The sequence below is a fragment of the Arthrobotrys flagrans genome (assembly GCF_004000055.1).
Source record: "Arthrobotrys flagrans strain CBS H-5679 chromosome Unknown unitig_0, whole genome shotgun sequence".
In the NCBI taxonomy this organism is placed as follows: Eukaryota; Fungi; Ascomycota; class Orbiliomycetes; order Orbiliales; family Orbiliaceae; genus Arthrobotrys; species Arthrobotrys flagrans.
In genome coordinates this window covers 4,179,208-4,198,252 of record NW_027137550.1, presented here as the reverse complement: position 1 = coordinate 4,198,252, position 19,045 = coordinate 4,179,208, and the positions used below count along the sequence as shown (strand labels likewise).

The 19,045-nt window shown below is 47.3% G+C and overlaps 6 protein-coding genes across 6 annotated transcripts; 2 read left to right on the top strand and 4 right to left on the bottom strand.

Annotated features, from left to right (window-relative positions):
• Nucleotides 1-484: 484 nt before the first annotated feature.
• Nucleotides 485-1,039, top strand: DFL_004268 (uncharacterized protein; the record flags this gene model as incomplete). Its single annotated transcript, XM_067633333.1, has 1 exon — nucleotides 485-1,039. One exon carries the CDS (start codon nucleotides 485-487, stop codon nucleotides 1,037-1,039), a length of 555 nt encoding a protein of 184 aa, XP_067491513.1.
• Nucleotides 1,040-1,620: 581 nt separating this feature from the next.
• DFL_004267 (uncharacterized protein) lies at nucleotides 1,621-2,951 on the bottom strand (the record flags this gene model as incomplete). Its single annotated transcript, XM_067633332.1, has 3 exons — nucleotides 1,621-2,408; nucleotides 2,472-2,837; nucleotides 2,897-2,951. The coding sequence occupies 3 exons, from the start codon at nucleotides 2,949-2,951 to the stop codon at nucleotides 1,621-1,623; spliced, it is 1,209 nt and encodes a 402-aa protein (XP_067491512.1).
• A 469-nt stretch (nucleotides 2,952-3,420) lies between these two features.
• On the bottom strand, nucleotides 3,421-4,177 carry DFL_004266 (uncharacterized protein; the record flags this gene model as incomplete). Its single annotated transcript, XM_067633331.1, has 3 exons — nucleotides 3,421-3,859; nucleotides 3,915-3,946; nucleotides 4,151-4,177. 3 exons carry the CDS (start codon nucleotides 4,175-4,177, stop codon nucleotides 3,421-3,423), a joined length of 498 nt encoding a protein of 165 aa, XP_067491511.1.
• A 2,932-nt stretch (nucleotides 4,178-7,109) lies between these two features.
• On the bottom strand, nucleotides 7,110-8,687 carry DFL_004265 (uncharacterized protein; the record flags this gene model as incomplete). Its single annotated transcript, XM_067633330.1, has 2 exons — nucleotides 7,110-8,397; nucleotides 8,548-8,687. 2 exons carry the CDS (start codon nucleotides 8,685-8,687, stop codon nucleotides 7,110-7,112), a joined length of 1,428 nt encoding a protein of 475 aa, XP_067491510.1.
• Nucleotides 8,688-11,566: 2,879 nt separating this feature from the next.
• DFL_004264 (uncharacterized protein) lies at nucleotides 11,567-13,451 on the top strand (the record flags this gene model as incomplete). The annotated part of the gene is made up of 2 exons (XM_067633329.1): nucleotides 11,567-11,725; nucleotides 11,820-13,451. 2 exons carry the CDS (start codon nucleotides 11,567-11,569, stop codon nucleotides 13,449-13,451), a joined length of 1,791 nt encoding a protein of 596 aa, XP_067491509.1.
• A 597-nt stretch (nucleotides 13,452-14,048) lies between these two features.
• On the bottom strand, nucleotides 14,049-18,748 carry DFL_004263 (uncharacterized protein; the record flags this gene model as incomplete). The annotated part of the gene is made up of 5 exons (XM_067633328.1): nucleotides 14,049-14,193; nucleotides 14,258-17,600; nucleotides 17,665-17,871; nucleotides 17,933-18,525; nucleotides 18,648-18,748. 5 exons carry the CDS (start codon nucleotides 18,746-18,748, stop codon nucleotides 14,049-14,051), a joined length of 4,389 nt encoding a protein of 1,462 aa, XP_067491508.1.
• Nucleotides 18,749-19,045: the final 297 nt, after the last annotated feature.

Below are 19,045 nucleotides of genomic sequence, written 5' to 3'. Positions count from 1 at the left end.
AACCGAGTAAAATGTCTTCAATATAAAACGTTAAAATCCTGTTTTTCCCTCCCATTCGCAGTGACTGTTGTCGAGTTTAGATGCTTGAAGACCGTAGATTTGTGTATTCTCACACAAACGTTCCAAACCCTAAACATCCTTCCGCCAATTATTCTACGTCTCTGGGAAAGTAATCCCAATTCCGGCGATGAAAGTATCATGAACACATTCGCAAGCGTTTAGACGAGAAACTTTACTTCCATATAGGCGAAATTTCGAAACCTACTTAGTGCGTCTATATGTCTATATTCCTTTGTAAATATAAATTTCCATCTCTTGGAGCAATGAAGAGAAGAAGGTAGACTATACATCTATCTAGTAGTTGCGATGCTCATCCCCATCTTGTGCCTTGTCGATCCTACACCCCCAAGTTGAATCCGGATACCCTCCTTAGGCCCCCTCTCTTCTCTCGAGATCCCAAGGTCACATTGATATTATGAGCCCGATGAACACCCAAGTTTCCGCCACCTCGTCGGCACCGGCTCCTCTCGTCCTAGCTTTCCGCGGTATAATCGGAGGCTTCGAAATCGGCCACGACCCAAAGTCATACCAAAAACTACTCCAACATCACGAACTCCCCTACCCACCTGAATTCCAGATTATAAACCTATCATTACGAGAAATCTCCACAATCCACTTGACATATAGTCTTCTAACCTACGCTTACGATCCCGATGCGATAGCAAACCACCTTTGGGGCCTTCTACACCGGAATGAAAGTACTCTACAGATACTGGATGACTTGATATCATCCACCACAAGCCCTCTTTACGATCCCTATGGACCATCGGGACTTGATATAATCCTAACTCCTACTCAAAACCACACATGGGGACATATAACCCACATCCTCTCCAACTGCCATGCGTTCAGATCCTCGCTTCACTCCTTCTCAAAAACCTACCTTGATAACCTCATAATCCCCTTCATGACCCCCCATTCTCCCCAGAAACATCAAGTAACATCTAATCCGCATTTAAATCCTTCTTCTCGCATGTGATGGCCACCGCACCGTCGTCGGTGGGGTATGGAATTACGATCGACCGGATGATATCCTCATAAACGTTCAAGTCTAGGCGGAACAACCACCGTCCCAAGAACAATCTCAGTCGGAACAACCGGCTGGGTCTGGGGGAACCAATACTCCGCCAACACCAAACTAAAATACTATATGCAAAAATTCTGCGGTGTAGATGTGGCAGAAGACGTCATGATGGAAGGCGTAAATGTGGTTAACAACCCTTCTAACGGAATAATCCTAACCCCACAATTATACCTCTCATTCCGAAATCTGAAATGGTGTATCGAAGCTGAACCGTGGGATTCAACTCCAAACCCTGGCTTTCCCCCGAAACGACGTTGAAGATAGGTGTAGATACGTCTATCGGATTCGGTTACGAAAACGCAGTCCCCAGCACTGGATGGATGTGATATTCGAACTTGCAAGCTTGCTAGGAAACATACAAGCACGACGCTCTATATAACTATCCTGGACATATGAAACCAGCCTAACTCTAATAATAATACATCTGCTGGAAGCACAGAAGATCCAACGACCTGTAATCATCGAAATCGCATACTTTAAGCATTCTGGGACTTTGGCTCCCGAGGGTCATTGGTATGAGGTTCCTCGATAGCACCCTCATCTTCCATCTCATCGCCATTATCGGGAGGCCGGTCGTCAGTCTCCATTTCTTCAAACGAAGCGTCATGGGCCGCTGGAGTCGGCGCAATTGACCCTTCTCCGCCAATTTCCTCTCCTTCTTCTAGCTCCTCGCCTTCCTCAATCTCGTCATCATCTTCGATTCGTGGTGATGTCGCATGCGATTGATCCCTTGTGCTTATATGCTCTCCCTCCTCCACCTGAGTATCCTCCATCACAACATCACCTTCTTCCTTCGCCCCGGTTTCTAGTCCCTTCCCATCCGTACCAGAAGCACCACCAGCCTGACCAGGAGTCTGCGACGCCGCGTTATCTTCAGCCTTCACTTCCTTCCCATCACCCTCAGCTGACTTCTCTCCATCCTCCTCATCCTCGTCCAACCCTTCCCTCCTCTCCTGTTCCTCCTTATCCTCCTGAATCTGCGCTTGCATCCCCATCAAAGCCTCCACAATCGCTCCAAACTGTCCTCTCCTGGCCGCCCAAACCTTCCCATAATCCGCTCTCTCTCGTTCCAACGCGTCGATTTCGGCGTTTAATCGGTTGATACTATCATATTGCGCCTGCCGTGTCTTCTGGCTATTCGGAGAACTTGTGATTTCTGTGGCGATAACATCATATTCGAGTTTATGCTGCTTAAGCTGTTGGGCTTCGCTGAGTGAGGCGTTGAGCTCTACCATTTCACTTCGAGCTTTTTGAGACGCGTGCTCTGTAGATATTGAAAAATGGTTAGAAAGTTTAAGCATCGGAAGACTATGAGCTCAAGACCTACCTATCTGCATCTTCTTCTGCTCATACCTCGCCACCTCCTTTCGGTTCGCAGCCGTAAGCAACTGCAACCTCATCAAAGCCTCCTCTAACGGTGCAAAATCCAACAATATATCCTCCACCAGCTTCTCAGCTGTTGCTTCAACTTTCTGGTCATGTGTCAACTCCGGCTTTGTTTCTCCAGTAGCAGCGGTAGTACCGGATTGGGCACCATCGGCTGGTGCGTCCGTCATTTCCACGTTCGTGTCATCTTTAGCTTTGAGAATGTCGTTAATGACGTTTTCGGTATTGATGACGGTGTTACAACGTCTTTGGACGCGGGATAGGGTCTTGACTTCGAGGGTTATAAGGCGGGATTTGATGAGGGCCTCTGTGGTTTGGATTGTTAGGTTAGCATTCGATTATGGCTGGGGAAAGAAACAAACTAGCCTTCGTCGAACTCCCTTCTATCATCGAAGGGGGGTGTCTGGGGTACTAGAGCCATTCTTCATACGATGGGGGGCGGAAAAAGTCAATGATGTCGGTTTTGGTGGTGAGGGAAGTGATAGCTATCACGCATTGCAGCCGCCAGACTCAGAAAAGGCAATTGGTGTTTCTCGGCGCGAAATGCGGATGGCTTACGTAACACACGCCAAGAAATTGTATCACAATGTTGCATTTTGTCAAAAACAACACGCATTCTTCTACGATCACTGAGATATTCTTGAACTCGGGAATCTTTCCGGGTAGATTTTTTAATTTCAAAAACCAAGGTTACTCCTATCTGACAAAATAATTTCTCTGACAGGCTGATAGAAAAGTATCAAGAAGGAAAAACAAAAGAAAGAGAGAGAAAGCGGCTATCTGAATCCAAAGCTCCTCCGGTTCAATAACCCCCCTCCTTCCTTCTAATATAACCCCCCCTTTCATCAGACATCTAGCTATCTAAGCTCTGAGCTTAAGTCTGGCCGAATTTAACCGAGGATGATGTTAAGCTCAAGGTTATGCCCCTCAGAAACCTTATAGCGAGCAGAAATAGTGCGATGATCGATGTTCAAGATAGACTGGCTGGTCCTCTGAGCCTCACGGGACTTGACACGCTCTGGGTTGCTATCGTTGTAGTACTCTGGAAGAGCGCGAACACCGGTGACATCATCAGCAAGACCGGTGATGATGTCGAGCCATGGCTTGTAGTTGTGGACACCGAAGGCGACGAAGAAGGCTTCTTTGCCTTCTTCGGTTTGGAAGCGGAGGATACCGGAGGTACCGCTGCCGCCGATGGTGAGGAGGAGGGCATCGTCTTGTTCGGACCAGATACCGCCGTTGGCATAGTGCCAGACACCCTTTTCGACGACGCGGAAGAAGGCGTTTTCGTTGGTTTGGTAGACGCGGACTTTGATGGAGTAGGACATTCTGTAGGGCGTTAGTCTTTATTTGAAAGAAATTACGGATTGAGAGAAAGTCTGACTTGATTGATTGTTTGAAGTAGAAGGAAGACTTCTTAAAAATATATAGTTCTTAAGGGCTGTTTAGAGTATTGAGAGGCTGCTTTGCTTGATGCTGTTGAGGATGGAGAAGAAAGATAGGATTGAAGGGGAACCCTCGACCCTCTTTATACTTTTTTCGAGCTCCAATATTCCACTATCGAGGTGATCGATATGGTTTAATTGCGACTTGACAGGATGCTATACACGGCATATCCACAGCTGAAGCCAGAACCTGCGAATTCATCAATACCCAATTATCTCACGCCATTCACCTATCCCGCAGGGCTCGTCCCATAGCTAACTAGACCGATACGTCTACTCTACCTAACTACTTTCAGAAGTTCAAATCCATTCCCACTGTTGCACACACGTGTAAGTATCTACCAAATAACATTCGATAGCTAGCTAGCAGCGCAGCCAGTCCAACCTACCACATGCAAGCACGCCCTAGTCCGCAGGAATCGCGAATATCCATTCCCCAAAGAAATTATATCGCTCAATATCCCATCATTTCATTCTACCAACATTTACAAGAATCCACAAAAAAGGCGATATATTGCACCAACTCCGCCTCAAGAAGAACATGCCAACCTGGCAAATTAGGAATAGAACGAATGCACGCCGTCTGCAGGGTGACTTTCGTGTTTTTTCTGTTCCGGATATGCTTACTAACCCACAGCTTCTACCGCTTCAACAGCCCCGGCCCGTCGAAATACAGGCTTGGTCAAAGGGCCGGCCGAGAAAGGGTCTCCCGTGGAAGAACCAGAAAACAAAAAAAAAAAAAAAAAAAAAAAAAAACCAACTAAACCTTCAACAGCTAGCATTTGTCTGCGGGGAGGGCCCGGGGCGCATTGGCCAGGCAAGGGGAATCAAAACTTGGATATGCATACGGAGAATACACAGCGATCAACAGAGCAAAAAGGAAGTCTCAAACAACGGAACCCGCGTAGAAATAACGCACGGCCTGTTAGATCTGCCGCACTCGCGTATGCAGCTGTAGTTTAGTTTAATTTGTTTCAAGCTAGTGCACGATCGGAGTCGGAATTGTGTGAGCGCACGCAATCCAACTGCGGGGCAAAGACGGAATACCCGTTGGGACGAAGTAGTATAAGGCGGTGTTTCCAAACCGGTAATGGTTAGCCTTTTATATGGGATTTCGATACTAACTTTCTTCGAGCCTAGATCGTTGAACTCATTGGGTGAATAGATGCGATTCCGACATAGTCGATCATTGATACAATTCCACCCGAACAAGGCAAATACTCAACTCTCCCTAGAATGCTACAACCCTTCCATCAAGAATAGAAATCCATTACGATTGTTAATATCCCCTTCTAAAAACTCCCTCACAATCGGAAAGCATGTGCTGAACCTCTTTATTATTGGCACGAAGGAAGTTATTACCAATAACCGTTACACCAAATTAATATCAGGGGCTACTGAGCTCCCAAAGAGACCGGTAGCGCGACGTCGACGCCGAGACAGCACACTCGGTATTCTGATCGGAAAGACTTGATATCTGGCAATTACTTATTCTTGCATGCCATGTCCGCCGCTTTCGCCAATCCCTAACCACTGGTCGGGCTGGGCGTGTGAAAGTCGATGCGCATATATGCAAGCTGTTAAGATGTGAATATAGCTTGGATTTCGATCAAAGTTCCCTTCATATTGCCGCAATCCCGAACTGGGAAGCACAGATTCGCAGATCGCGGAAGCTATTTATGGATATTATTAAAGACGATTGAAAAGAAGTTTATAAATTTATAAAATGAGGTAAAATAATATCGAAACTTCGAGTATCGAACTCTGAATCTTGTACGGCAAAGTCGACACCAGCACCACGAGAAACCGCTAAAACCCCCATCTGCTCTATGACATTTCTCTTTCAACATCGATCAATCGATCACGCAAGCGAACCAGCTCAGCTGCACAGGAGGTTCAAAAAGTGGGGAACCCTCCATGCACCTCGAAAAAGGAAAGAAAAAAAAAAAAACTTAAAGAATGCAAGAAGTCATATATGCAGAAATGAACCAACTCGCATCCACAAATAAGGAAAAATTCAGCCGGGGAGTACATGTATGCCAAGCAGATGTTCGGTCGAGGTACCCTTAACCAACGGACCGTGAAATACATTCCGCAGGTGGGACATTATGCATCCGCATCAAGCGAGCTCATGGTCCACATCTGCATCTGATCGAGGAAGCTTTGAAGGAAGATGAATGTTTCGGCGACAGGCCGACGGGGCAAAGAATCGAATAGACTTACAGGAGTTAGAGCTTAGAAGAGCTCGTAAATTTTGTGAGTATTACATGAATATGAAATTGAATGCCGACAATTGCAAGACTGGCTAGGGGCCGTAGACGTATGTTGGCAAGCTTGCAAGCTCATGGATGTATGAATATGCTGAACGGCTCATGCCTAGCACAAATGTTGTCAAACCAGGAACGGTACCTTGCAACCCCTCTAGGAGGCTAATTGGACGGGCTCTCCGACCCGCCCGACATCCTGAGTTGGGCTTGCATACCAGGTAAAAAGCAAGGGTTTCGAGACTAAGGGAGAACAGCCTATCGATATACATCCGCAGGTATGCGGTGTGTAACCTGCGACGACGGCGCGAGAATAATGTAACCTAATGTCATTCTCACATATCCGCAGTCTTCAGGACATGGGTGATTCTTCGGCTTGAGTATACTTCAGGTTTGGACCGTATACTTCGGGGAAGAATGGATACCTTCTGTCTGTGAACCGACTACCCGCATACCTCGTTGATTCTTATTTCTAATTGACAAAATATATCCGAAGCAATACGCTCGTTCGCTTTAAAACTTCCGAGCTGTCAAATTTGAAGGATTATCTAAAAGAAATACGTAGAAGGCCTATAGATTCTTCGCAATGATGTATATAAAATAGAAGGTGTGCGAAAATCGCCCAAGTATATCAGGAACGTCGGCAGGTATTCCTAGATGCCGGCGGAGTCGATCCATGCGTCGAAGCTTTCGGAATTAGACCACTCATGGACCATCTTTGTAAACACGGTGACCGATCCAAGCTGCTATCCCGGGAGATTCGAAAAACTAGAGAGCCCTTGAATTTCAATCCAAAAACGCCTTGCATATTCGTCATAATATCCTACAAGCCACCTATCGTACACAACCACATGCCAAACGTACTTACTGTTATGCATTCTTCTTACCCCTCTTCTTCTTTTTCGTAACTCCTAGATCGTCGTCGTCGTCATCCCCAAATGTCCGACTTCCGCCGAATCCCATATCCACGTCCTCATCATCTCTACTGGCAGCTTGTAACATAGCTTTATGCCTTGCTGCCTTCTTCGCTTCCTCGTCGTCAAGATCTGCTTTTGACAGAGTTCTCATTTGGGCAGCCTTCTTGATCGCTGCTGAGAGCTCCATCGTATTTGCGAGGTCTTGACCACTGAGCGGTGTCGACGATATCGATCCAGGTGACACGCCGGCATCTTTGGATGATGTGGCAAAGTAATTTCGAGGGCGGGTAGACGGTGGTAGAGGTGGAGGCATGTCTCCCCGTGTTTCCTTCTCCTTGGCTGGTTTGTCTTCTACCTCTCCTTTATCGAGCTCTGAGTCATCATCGCTGCTTGCGAGGCCAGCCAGAGGATCATAGTCGTCAGGTGCGTCGTCGAAGATGTTTACATCCTCGTCTTCGTCCTGCGTTTCTGTAGAAACGGCCTTCGTCGAGGGTAGCTCCGGAGGAAGCATGCCCAAAACTGTGCCATTTCCAGGAATCTTCTCCTTCGATGCTTCTTCATGAACTCGTTTTCTCTTCTTCCCGGATGTACCGTCCTTGGAAGCCTTTGTAGATTTCTCATCCTTCACAGTCTTGGCCTTCTTCTCCCTCTCCCCAAACTTTTTGAACTTGGAACCTAGGGCACTCTCCGCTGCTTTCTTCGCAGCAGCTTCTTCCCTACTCTTCTTCCACTCTGCCAAAATCTCCGCTCTCGTCTTCTTTTTCGGCGCGTCATCATCATCATCCCTTTCCTCTTTTCTCTGCCTCTTTACACTCTCCACTTTCTTCTCCAGAGCCTGGTCCAATTCATCTTCTATATCCTCCTCATCCTGCACTTCATCCTTTTTCTTCTCAGCTAGCACATCCTCTCCCTTCCTCGCCCTCTCCAGCAATTTGAAATCCAACCCTTTAACCAAATGCGTACTACTGGCATCCCCTCCGAAGGCCTTACTCTGCTCTATGGCCTCCTCCCTCGTCAAAGCCCCCTCTTCAACCAACTTCATCAGCGCCGCAATCCGCTGTTCCGCGTCCGCAGCAACTACATCCTCATCATCACGTAGTTTTGTTCGATCGACGTAGCCCTGTGGAAGATTTGAACCTAATGGGACGGATGATTTGAATTTCTTTTCTTTCGGTGGGTTTTGCTGCAGACGGTAGGCTGCTGCTTGTTGTGCGAAGGATGTTGCGCCGCCAACGGAACGACTGGAAGCCAAGAGTTGTTAGTACGTGATGATTGTAGTAGTAGTTACTAGAATAGGTTGCTTTGCATGATGCGTGGCATAGATACATCGGACGGAAGGATGTATATGTGTAAAGCGTATGAAGTATAGCGGAGAGGGGAGGTTCGCCTACGGTGTCATCGGAATGGAAGAACGTTGGCGAGAGCCGAGCGATGGCGCGGCAGAAGACGTCGAGGTTGCATTTGTGGAGGCAGAGGAGCGGTCCACTCGTGGGGTATTGTTGACAAGGTTACGGAAGAAGGAGTTATCCATGTGGTGTAGTGTAGTGTGATGGTGGGTGACGTTGGTGGGTGGCAGAAGGTATGGATAGTAGTGGATCGCGGTGTGACATTGAAAGACGAGGCGCAATCTTCGGGGTTTATGTGTTGTTTTCGTGTCCGTCCACAACACTTTTTGGAAAACAAACGGGCCGGTGCCAATGCCAAGAGAGGCCGGGCCGAGATTACAAAGGTCTCCAACACTTTCAACACAAAAATGACAAACACTGTTGGTGAGCAACACGACGTCCGGCCTCGAAGACTACCTAGGTATCAGTAATCATCATGAAACTCATAAACGGGGCCTCACCACTTCTCAAAATCTCCTGATTTTTGTGCCCTTAGGCATCGAAAACAGACACCACTCATACATCTATTGAATATGGGTATCTTGTTGTTAAAGGTAAGGCACGTTAACTATTGCGGCATAGATGTAGCTGGGAGGGATTCAACATTGTCATCTTTCGCTATCTGATGCTTAATAATACTGTAATTCTTAATCCTTTGGTTTCAGTAAGGCTGGTTGTTTCTGCTATAATCATATATATATATATATATATATATATATGTACAAGTATTGTATAGTTAGCTAGCTACGTCGCTAGGTAATTTTGATAGACATCACATATCAGGGCAATTGCAGGTGCCAAGTGTAAATTGTGATTGCAGTTTGGAATTAATGTAACACCACTGATACCGAAAATCCTCCAAATTAGGCAATCTACCCAAGTATAATATAATCAAACGTTTACAATTCAATCCTGTCGGAACTTTCCTGGTCTGAATATCGTAACTCTGGTACGTATACGGTTCTAAATTGATGAGACTGGAATCAACACACCAACACTTCTACAGTGCGAGATGCATACACATCGATAGAGCTAGATACCTTTAACACCAGCGTACTGTGGGTCCCGTGTAACGTCGTGTGGACAAACATGAGCCTTTGCCCAAGTTCCTGCCTTCGAGAACCGCGACGTCGACGGTTTCTACAGCATTGCATTGGTAGACTGGGTTAGACGTGAGGTTGTTTTGCACCTGTTTGCTCAACCGAACTATCCCAAAAAGGGATGGAAATCAACCAAAAAAACAGCAAAAAAGAACAATCCCTCGAACCAGATTCGAACTGGTGACCTGCAGGTTACGATTTGATCGGAAGTTTGAGCCTCCGAAGACTATTACAGCCTGTTGTGATACCAACTACACCATCGAGGGTTGTTTGATAACTACCTTTCTCTCAAAGGAAATTATAGATTACCGAACTACGGAGCCATCTTTGGGAAATCTTCGACCTTCCTTCTTTATAAAAGCATATCCCTTATCGTCGTTCAAACCCCTGGTTATCGGCACGGCTCTTTCAACGTTACATCTTTCCGCGATGTTGCATACATGTGTGCAGCGGGGAGCCGACCCCGGGATTTCCGTCGGTCTTCACAAGTCCCAGTCTTCAACATGACAAAAAAAAAATGTGTTTTAGCTTCTAGCTTTGTTCCTTCTTTCTTTCTCTCGGATCTTCATGAACAAGCTAATGTGAGCTACGTAAGTTGGATGGAACGGTTTTATCCCCCTTCATGCGTTTGTCCACAAGCAATGCCACCTTTCCGGCTCACCAGCCAGGAACCAGGGTGTCCCTTCGAGGACATGCGAATGGTTTACGCACCACCGTATGGAAAGAGGCGAGCAGTTCGAGTTACCGAACGGGTCGACATGCGAATCGCACGCATTGCCTTGTAAATGCAGGGGTTTATCGTCAGAAGGCGGATCACAAGCACCGCAGATGCTCCAGTGGACCCTAAACTCCAGATCCAGTCCAATGCAAGGACACCGTCACATACCCCTCATGGGGGAAGAACGGGTAGTACGAACAAAAATCAATCACTCGCGCTTGTCCGAAAGACTTTCGCAAACGACGATTTTCTTCTTTTCCCTTTCCACGGGAGCATGATATCGAATCGAATCCAATGGTACCGATACACAGGAGCCTTTCTCTTCTCGTCTTTGTGTTTCTCATAGCTTTGGAGTATCCTTGTCTCGGACAGGTTAATCGAGCAAGAACTGCGGGGGGATTTCTTAGGTAACCCAAAAGCACCGCCCTGACTAGGAAAAAAAGGGAATTGCCTACCACGATATTGAGTCGACGGTGATCTCTTCGCATTGGACGAAAGGAACAAGGCAGCACGGGAGGAAAGAAACAGGGTGATCGTTCCTGACCGCCAAGCTCCAGTGAGATCGACAATTTAATCTGAGGAATGAAGATTCCAAGGGGATATGCTATATAATCCTTCCCTTTCGCTCTTCAAAGTCCCGGAAAGAAAGATATTCTTACCTATATTCGCCACTGCCACAGCGATGTTAATCGATATTGATCGATCACGAGCCTGACTATTTATATAACTCTTCGTCCCGGGCTTTTGTTTCTCGTCTCGCCTGCAGCAGTCGAATTACTCTTTCCTAAAACGGAAATACCACAGAGTCAACACACTTTCTCTGGTATATCGAAAAAAGCTTCCAAACTTCAAACTCGGCATTTTTCCTGAATATCTTTGATTTGCTCTCTTTCTTTTCTTAACTGTGCTAAAGACGCATCTGGATGATGGTTTATTTTCCAGATAACGCCAGCACGGTATAAATCCCCTGCCTCCCAGCCCTGACCTTTCTATTTCTTCTCTCCACCGTTCCACACCAGCTTACATTCCGACATTCGACATTTCGTTTCATGAACGAAACATAATTAATCGTCAGCAGATACAAAAATAGCTTCGTACCTTCTTTACTGGAGTACAGTCTTTAACTGCCATCTTACCACCTTTCTCTCTTTTCATTCATTTGAATACCGTTTCGCTCGCACGTCTTACGACGCGACGAACGTTCAAAATGGTTCGCTTCGATCTTTTGATCATAGCCACCGCGGCCATTTCACCCATCGTTGGCGCCAGCGTCTGGCCTCTTCCTAAGGAACAAAGCCTTGGTACTCAAGTTGCCTGGCTCGACGGCAGGGTCAAATTCAACGTCAAATACGGGCCGGCTGGCAACGTAAGTATTCACATCCCCTCGATTACAAAATAGACGATCGTCCTCTCCGCAAATATATCCACATGTGGAAAGCTAATCAGATAATGATAAACAGTCACCGACCTACAAATACACCCGCGACACCCTAACCTCGCACATCACCCGCCGCAAGACCTCCAAAAAGGGACTCGCCGAAACCCGCATCGACGCTGCGATCGATCGTACCAAATCCTTCCTCTATAACGATAAACTCGTCCCATGGATGTTCAACAAGAAGGGTTCGGATTGGCAACCACGTTATGACAGAAAGACAGCAATCGCCATCAAAACCATCTCGGTTACCCAAACCGACGTTGAACCGGATAACTCCAAGGACGAGCCAATCGATGAATCCTACACCCTCACTATCGACAAGATCGGTGATCGTGAAGCTAAAGTCGAGATCGTCGGAAAAACTTCCACCGGTGTTCTTCACGGGCTTACTTCCCTCTCCCAACTCTTCTACGCCACCGATGACAACAAGAAAAGGATCTACACCCCGTACCTCCCGGTCTCCATCAAAGACTCCCCCCGCTTCCCCCACCGCGGTCTGAACCTAGACGTTGCCCGTTCCTTCTACCCCGTCAAAAACATCAAATCCCTTATCGACGTCCTATCCTGGAATAAAATGAACACCCTCCACATCCACATCACGGAATCCCAATCATGGCCGTTGGAGATCAAATCCATGCCGGATCTGGCCGCCAAGGGCGCCTACACGAAGGATCAAATCTACTCCGTTCGTGATATCGATGATATCTACTCTTACGCTTCCCTCCGTGGCATCAGAGTCATCATGGAAATCGATATGCCGGGCCATACCGCTTCGATCGCATACAGCCGCCCGGAGCTCATCGCAAATTTCAATCATCAACCTTGGGCTGCGTATTGTGCCCAACCACCCTGCGGGCAATTGAAACTCGATTCTCCAGCTGTTGATAAATTCGTCGAAAGCCTGTTTGCGGATCTCTTGCCACGACTTAAATCCTCCGGAGCAGGGTACTTCCACGCCGGTGGCGACGAATACAACTCCAACTCCGCAGCATTCGACGAAACGGTCGGATCGAACGATTCCTCCGTCGTCGTCCCGAAACTCAACCGTTTCGTAAACAAAGTCCACAAAGAAATCCTAGACGCCGGTTTCACCCCGATCGCTTGGGAAGAAATGTTGTTGGAATACCCGCTCACCCTCGACCCCCGTGTCATCATCCAAGCCTGGATCGATAACGAATCCGTCAGGAAGGTCGTGGATAAAGGCCACCGCGTCATCTTTGGAAACTACAGGAACTGGTATTTGGACTGCGGGTTCGGATTCTGGCTCGATGTCACACCGCAGAACTTTGACCAATTGGCTCCCGCTTTCACGGATTACTGCTCGCCCATGAAGAACTGGAAGGCGATTTACTATTACGATGCTCTTGCGGGGATCCCGGACGATAGATTGCATTTGGTCCTCGGTGGTGAAGTTCACATGTGGTCCGAGCAGGTCGATGGTCAAATCCTGGATGCGAGAGTTTGGCCGCGAGCTTCCGCTGCCGCCGAGGTCCTTTGGAGCTGGAATAGGGAGGAAAGTGGCGAGTACAGGACACAATTGAGCGTCACTCCCAGATTGGCCTTGATGAGAGAGAGAATGGTTGCCAGAGGCGTTCAGGCCAGTCTTGTCACTCAAGGCTGGTGTCTGCAGAATCCTGGCGACTGTCAGTATTAGAAAAAAAAGTTCTAAAAGTACAAGGACGATTTGATTGCTCTTCCTTCATGTCTTTTATACGTTCTTTATATATTTTTTTTTTCTTTTAGAATTTTGTCCCCTCTACCTGTTTCCTTTTCACGTCTTGTTGGGCTAACGACGGGGCAGGTGCAGATATGCCCTTTTGCACCCCTGTTCTTCCTTTTTTCAATCATGTTCTGCATTGTTTGTAACTACCACTGTTTTTAGATATTAACAAGAATAAGGGATGTTTAGACCCCAATAAACACGACAAATGCAATCTAAAAAATTACAAAAATTAAGCAAAGCAATAAATTCATCGAGCAATTAATAAACGTAAGAAATAGACTCAGGGAGAAGTATCCTGAAACATTATGAATGCAATGGTAGTCGGAAATGACATAACAAGATGGAAAAAAAAAAGTCATCGAAAAAAATTCTATCTACTAGAGCTTCAGTCAATAAACCGTTCAAAACCACAAGCAATGACCGGGAGATCAGTGGGGGAATATGAAAAATCAAAGATCGCTGTCTAAAGTAACGCCACCCGATGGTATTATAAAGTCGATTGATGAATGTAGTGAGTACTCCTAACGATTACTCTTGCTTCTTGCCGAAATACTTGGCCCAAACCTTACCCCAGCGGATGTCACGAACGACAGCGTAGGAAATAAAGATCAAGGCAATGTTGGTGAAAATGAAAATGACAAAATATCCAAAGTAGTCCCATCGATCCTCGAATCTGTACGAAGGGCAATTAGCAACCATCATTTCAAAGACGTGGGGAATGTTAAAAAAAAACTTACTTGATATTGATGGAGGTGAGGTACTGGTCTCCGTTCTTGAACTGGCAGTATTGACAATCCGAGGTAGCGTTGTTATCAACGAAGTAGCCCGCAGTACTCGCCAACCAATCACCAGCATATTGAGCGCAAGTCTGCCCGCTGGGTGGCTGGAAGGTAACGAGTTCCTGAGGCGAGCACACAACATCAACGCCGTGCACAACATTTCCAATCAAGCCGCGGGCGGCATATGCAATTGGGTTGGCGTAGTACAAAAAGTATCGGAAGACACCGGCGAGTTGGCTCCATGGGACAAGGATACCCGTGAAACTGAAAGTGATACCGAAGAACAACGGATTGACAATCAAAGTCATGTCGAAACTCGGGCAGACGGCGGCAATGACAACACCTATATGTGCGCTGAAGATCTCGTACATCACCAACAAGAAGTATTGGTATCCGGCAACGTTGGAGTTCGTTGGGAAACCAACCATGTAGTAGTACGGGAGGAAGAAAAAGACGGTAGTGAAGAAGGCATACGGAATTTCGGCAACGGTCATAGCAGTGAGCCAAGCAGGGCTGGAGTAAATCTTGCTGTTCCGCTCTCGTGCTTCGTAGTATGCTCTAAGTTCCATAAATTTCGGTTGCACAGAGGTGACAAGGGTAGCACCGGTGATAATGGCAATGAAAGTGGAGAAACCTCGAGCCTGCATTTCGATGATACTGTTTCCGGCCTGGAAGAATAGGATACCAGCCATCAAACCGAGGGAGAGATTGGTGAAAACCTTCGAGTAAATGTACGAAGAATCACGCCAGTAGTTGCGCCAGGTCCTCTTCATGAGTTCAACGGTCTGGCTTGAGAGAGGCATAGCGTAGGCCGGTGGAACGCCATCGCGGTCCGGAGCGGGAAGAGCAGCCAATTCAGCGTTCGTCCTGTCGATTGCGTCAACGAGCGCAGTTCGCTCCGGGGAGGCTTTCCAGACTTCGAACCAATCGGTAGAACCTCCAGGGCGAACAGTTTCAAGAATGTATTCAGCTGGGTTGGCATCTTGAGCGGCGGGTTTGGCGCCGTTGCGCGCGTAGTAGTCTAGGACAGTAGCGCCATCCTCTCCGATCTCACCAAAGTAAACAGTACGACCACCAGCAGCGAGCAACAAAATCTCATCGAAGTTCGAGAAGAGAACAGACGACGGTTGATGAATGGTACAAACGATGCAAAGGCCGGACTCGCGGGCGAGCTTTCGTAGGAAACGAACAATTGAAAGGGCGCCATTCGAATCAAGACCGCTGGTTGGCTCATCGAGGAACAAAAGAGTATCGGGCCGAGCAGCCAATTCAACAGCGATAGTAACACGTTTCTTTTCTTCAATGTTCAATCCAGATATGAGGGCATCGCCAATTGGATCCAATTCCAGCAGGGTAATGACCTTGTCGACAAAATCGAGTTTTTCTTGCAATGGGACGGACTTTGGTTGACGAAGGGTACCAGAGAAAGTGATGGCTTCACGAACGGTAGCGGTACCGTCATGTACATCCATCTGCTCAACATATCCAGTGTTACGACCGAAGTCAGGTTGAAGAGCCCGCCCATCAATTCTCAAATCACCTTGAACGATACCAACGCGCTTCCGCTGGGACAAATTGTCGAGAAGGGTAGTCTTACCGGCGCCAGACGCACCCATAAGAGCGAGTAGGACACCTGGTTTGACGAGACCTTCAACATCATGGAGCAGTTGCTTATCAGAGACGTGGTAGTTGACGTTCTTGAAAGTGAAGACAGATGGATTGGACTTGGTCGAAACTTTAGTCAATGGTCCGGATTGGGCACTGGATGTCTTGGCCGTTGGCAAAGTATCTCCCTTGCCCTTCCAGAACATCCACCTGGACTTGCGAATGTACCGCTTGGTAAGGCCACCGCCGCTGTCAGCTTTGGCAAGGACCTCGACGCCGGCGATTGCGACAAACAAAAAGAAGACATAAAATCCGATCAAGATACCGAAGTTTCGCCAGATGTGGGAACTAGTAAAGCCAAATTGAACTTGAGCGTAGGTAGATGGATCGAAAGTCAAGTCACCAGGAGTGGATCCGGGAATGGCACAAACTTGATTGGCGGCGGAAGCACCGGGGACTTGAGGGATGATCTGCTCTGGAGCGCAAGCCAAGGTACCCCCAGAGTATTGATTTGTAAGGACTGCTTCTTGGGCAAAGGCAATGGGGGAAAGGTATGATATCCATCGATACCACCCTCTCATATTGAATCGACTCTGCATGTACCCACCAAAGAAGGCGAATACGTTGAGGCCAGCCATGCCATATTGAACGTAAGTGTTAATATCTCCACTCCAAGCTGCGACCGCGCGGTAGAAGGTCGTGATAACGAAAGATGTCGTCCATGAGAACAACAAGTGAATGAAGAAGGCACCAGCAGTGGATTTGAAGCTGACCATAAAGTAGACAACGATGTTATATATAATCGTAGCGGCTGTCATGGCTGGAATGTCTGCCAACATCTGAGCAATGAGAAGAGCGGCCGGGCGGTAGAAAGCGAAGTTGACTTGTTTTGAGGCAACATTTCTCATGGCGAGAACTTGAAATCCCTCACCGAACTGCAACCAAGCGACAAGAACAACAGAGAAGAAAGAGGCACCGCCAGTGAGAAAGGCTCCCGCGGAGTCCTGAGGGATGTCATAGAACAGGGCACCAAGGATGAGGGCTAGAAATACTGCGTTGATCATGTAGTTGCGGAGAGTAGTCATATCTTGAAACTTGAGCTGGAACTCTCTCTGGGTAAGGCTGACGACTTGAGTTAAGAAGGAGACAACGAACGGACTCTTCCTACCGGAGCCCCTATTCTTCTCATTCCTGACGGCTTGTTCGAACAACTTTGCCGGTTCGGCCTCCTGAAGTTCGCGGTCGTACTCGTCTAATTCGGCTTGTACTTGTTTGAAATACTTGGATTCTCGGAAAGCAACCTCAAGCTCTTCCGGGGTGATCGGAACCTTGCCTTCCGCATCCTTCCTGATCCTTCTCTCCGTCGCATTTGTAATAGAGGTAAGGAAATCAGCGGTTGTGCTACGGGGTTGGGATTCGTATCCAAGGGACTCAAAGTATGCGCGGGCTTCCTGTGCGGGACCAAAGTAAATCTGCCTACCGGAATCGATAAGGCAAACCTTATCGAATTCCTGATAGATAGACTCACCGGCCTGGTACAGGGTAACGATAGTGGTAGATTCGGTGAGGGTTGTCATGATTCGGAGAGATTTGATATAGTCGATGGCGGTAGAGGAGTCGAGACCTCTTGTCGAGTTATCGTAGGCATTTATAGTAGCTCTGCTAGCCAAAGCTTCCATGATACTGACTCTCTTGCCTATATTTTGGTCGGAAGGTTAGGGCAGATCTAATAAAACGTGGGCGGGTTTAAATTTACTTACGTTCACCACCGGAAACACCTCTAACCCATGGGCCTCCGACGATGGTCTTTAGGGTGTGCTTCATTCCAAAGATGGATGCATATAAATTCAACATAGATTCGACAAAAGCCGCCTTTGACGTCCCCGGGATTCTGGTCTTTGGCGTCTTCATTTTAAGGGCAAAGCGGAGAGTTTGCTCCACAGTCAGGGTCGGCAAATGAACATCATCTGGAAAAAATAGGTCAGCTATCGCCATGTTGAACATCAGTTTTTAAAAAATAGAGCGTACCCTCATCATTGAACAGGATCTCTCCACGATACCTGCCCTTCGCCAACTCAAACGGAAGACCCGAGTAGTGAATATCACCCCCAATAGAAGTGAACGGTCGTCGCTGATTAGTCAAAGCACGAAGAAAGGTCGAACTTCCCGAACCAGGCTTTCCAAGAACGAGAAGCATTTCCTTCGGTTTAACGACACCATTGAAACCTTGGATAATGGCCTTAGATGCTGGTTTCTTAAGAGGCAAGACTCCCATAATCATATTGAAAAGGGTTCCTCCAAAGAGTTCAATCATCTCATCCTTCAGCGTCTTCGCATACATCTTCTCTCCAGCAGTACCAGAAACAGAAAGTTCCCGGAAGGAGACACCGATTTTCTTCCTGAGGATACCCGACTCATCTTGTCGTTCGTTACTCCGCCTGATGTAGTCCTCAAGGTCAATAGTATCACGTTCATGTTCCTGCTCGCCCTCTGTCTCTGAAGGGTCGACCTCCTTCTGGGCCTTCTCCTCATCGGCAACACGCCTCCTGGAACGAGTCAAGCTCAGACCAAGATGAGGTGTCGAGGGGCGGGCTGAGATGTTACTTAATTCTCGTCGGATACTATATTTCGGCCCGGGTTAGCCCCAATTCAAATTCCGTTGTCCATCGGATGCATTGAAAAAACATGAATATGGTATACGGTGAAATATAATTAACAGAGAAAGGAATTGTATAATGCATACTCTTGAAACTCGGCTTCCGCACGTTGAATGTTAACAGAGGACTGGTCAGATTCCTCGCCCCAGCGGCCTTCCCGATAATTTTCGAGGTCCTTCGCCTCCATCTTGCCCAGCTTTTCAGGGTCTTGGTGGTCCATCAAATAAATGGTCGATTTTTGTGTTGGATGTTGCAGCAGACCGGATCGAAGATGAAATACTTTATATTATTATTATATTATTAAATTATTGAAAATAGCTGCGTCCAATTGACGACGGGGAGAAGAGGGAAGTCGTCCGTGCTTATATACAAATTGGCAGGACAGCACAGTGATAATCATGAAAGGGTGGTAGAAACGAAAGAGAGACCTAGTTACGGCGTGGGTTCTTCGCATTTATAAATTTTGTAGTGGTTTCGGGAGCCC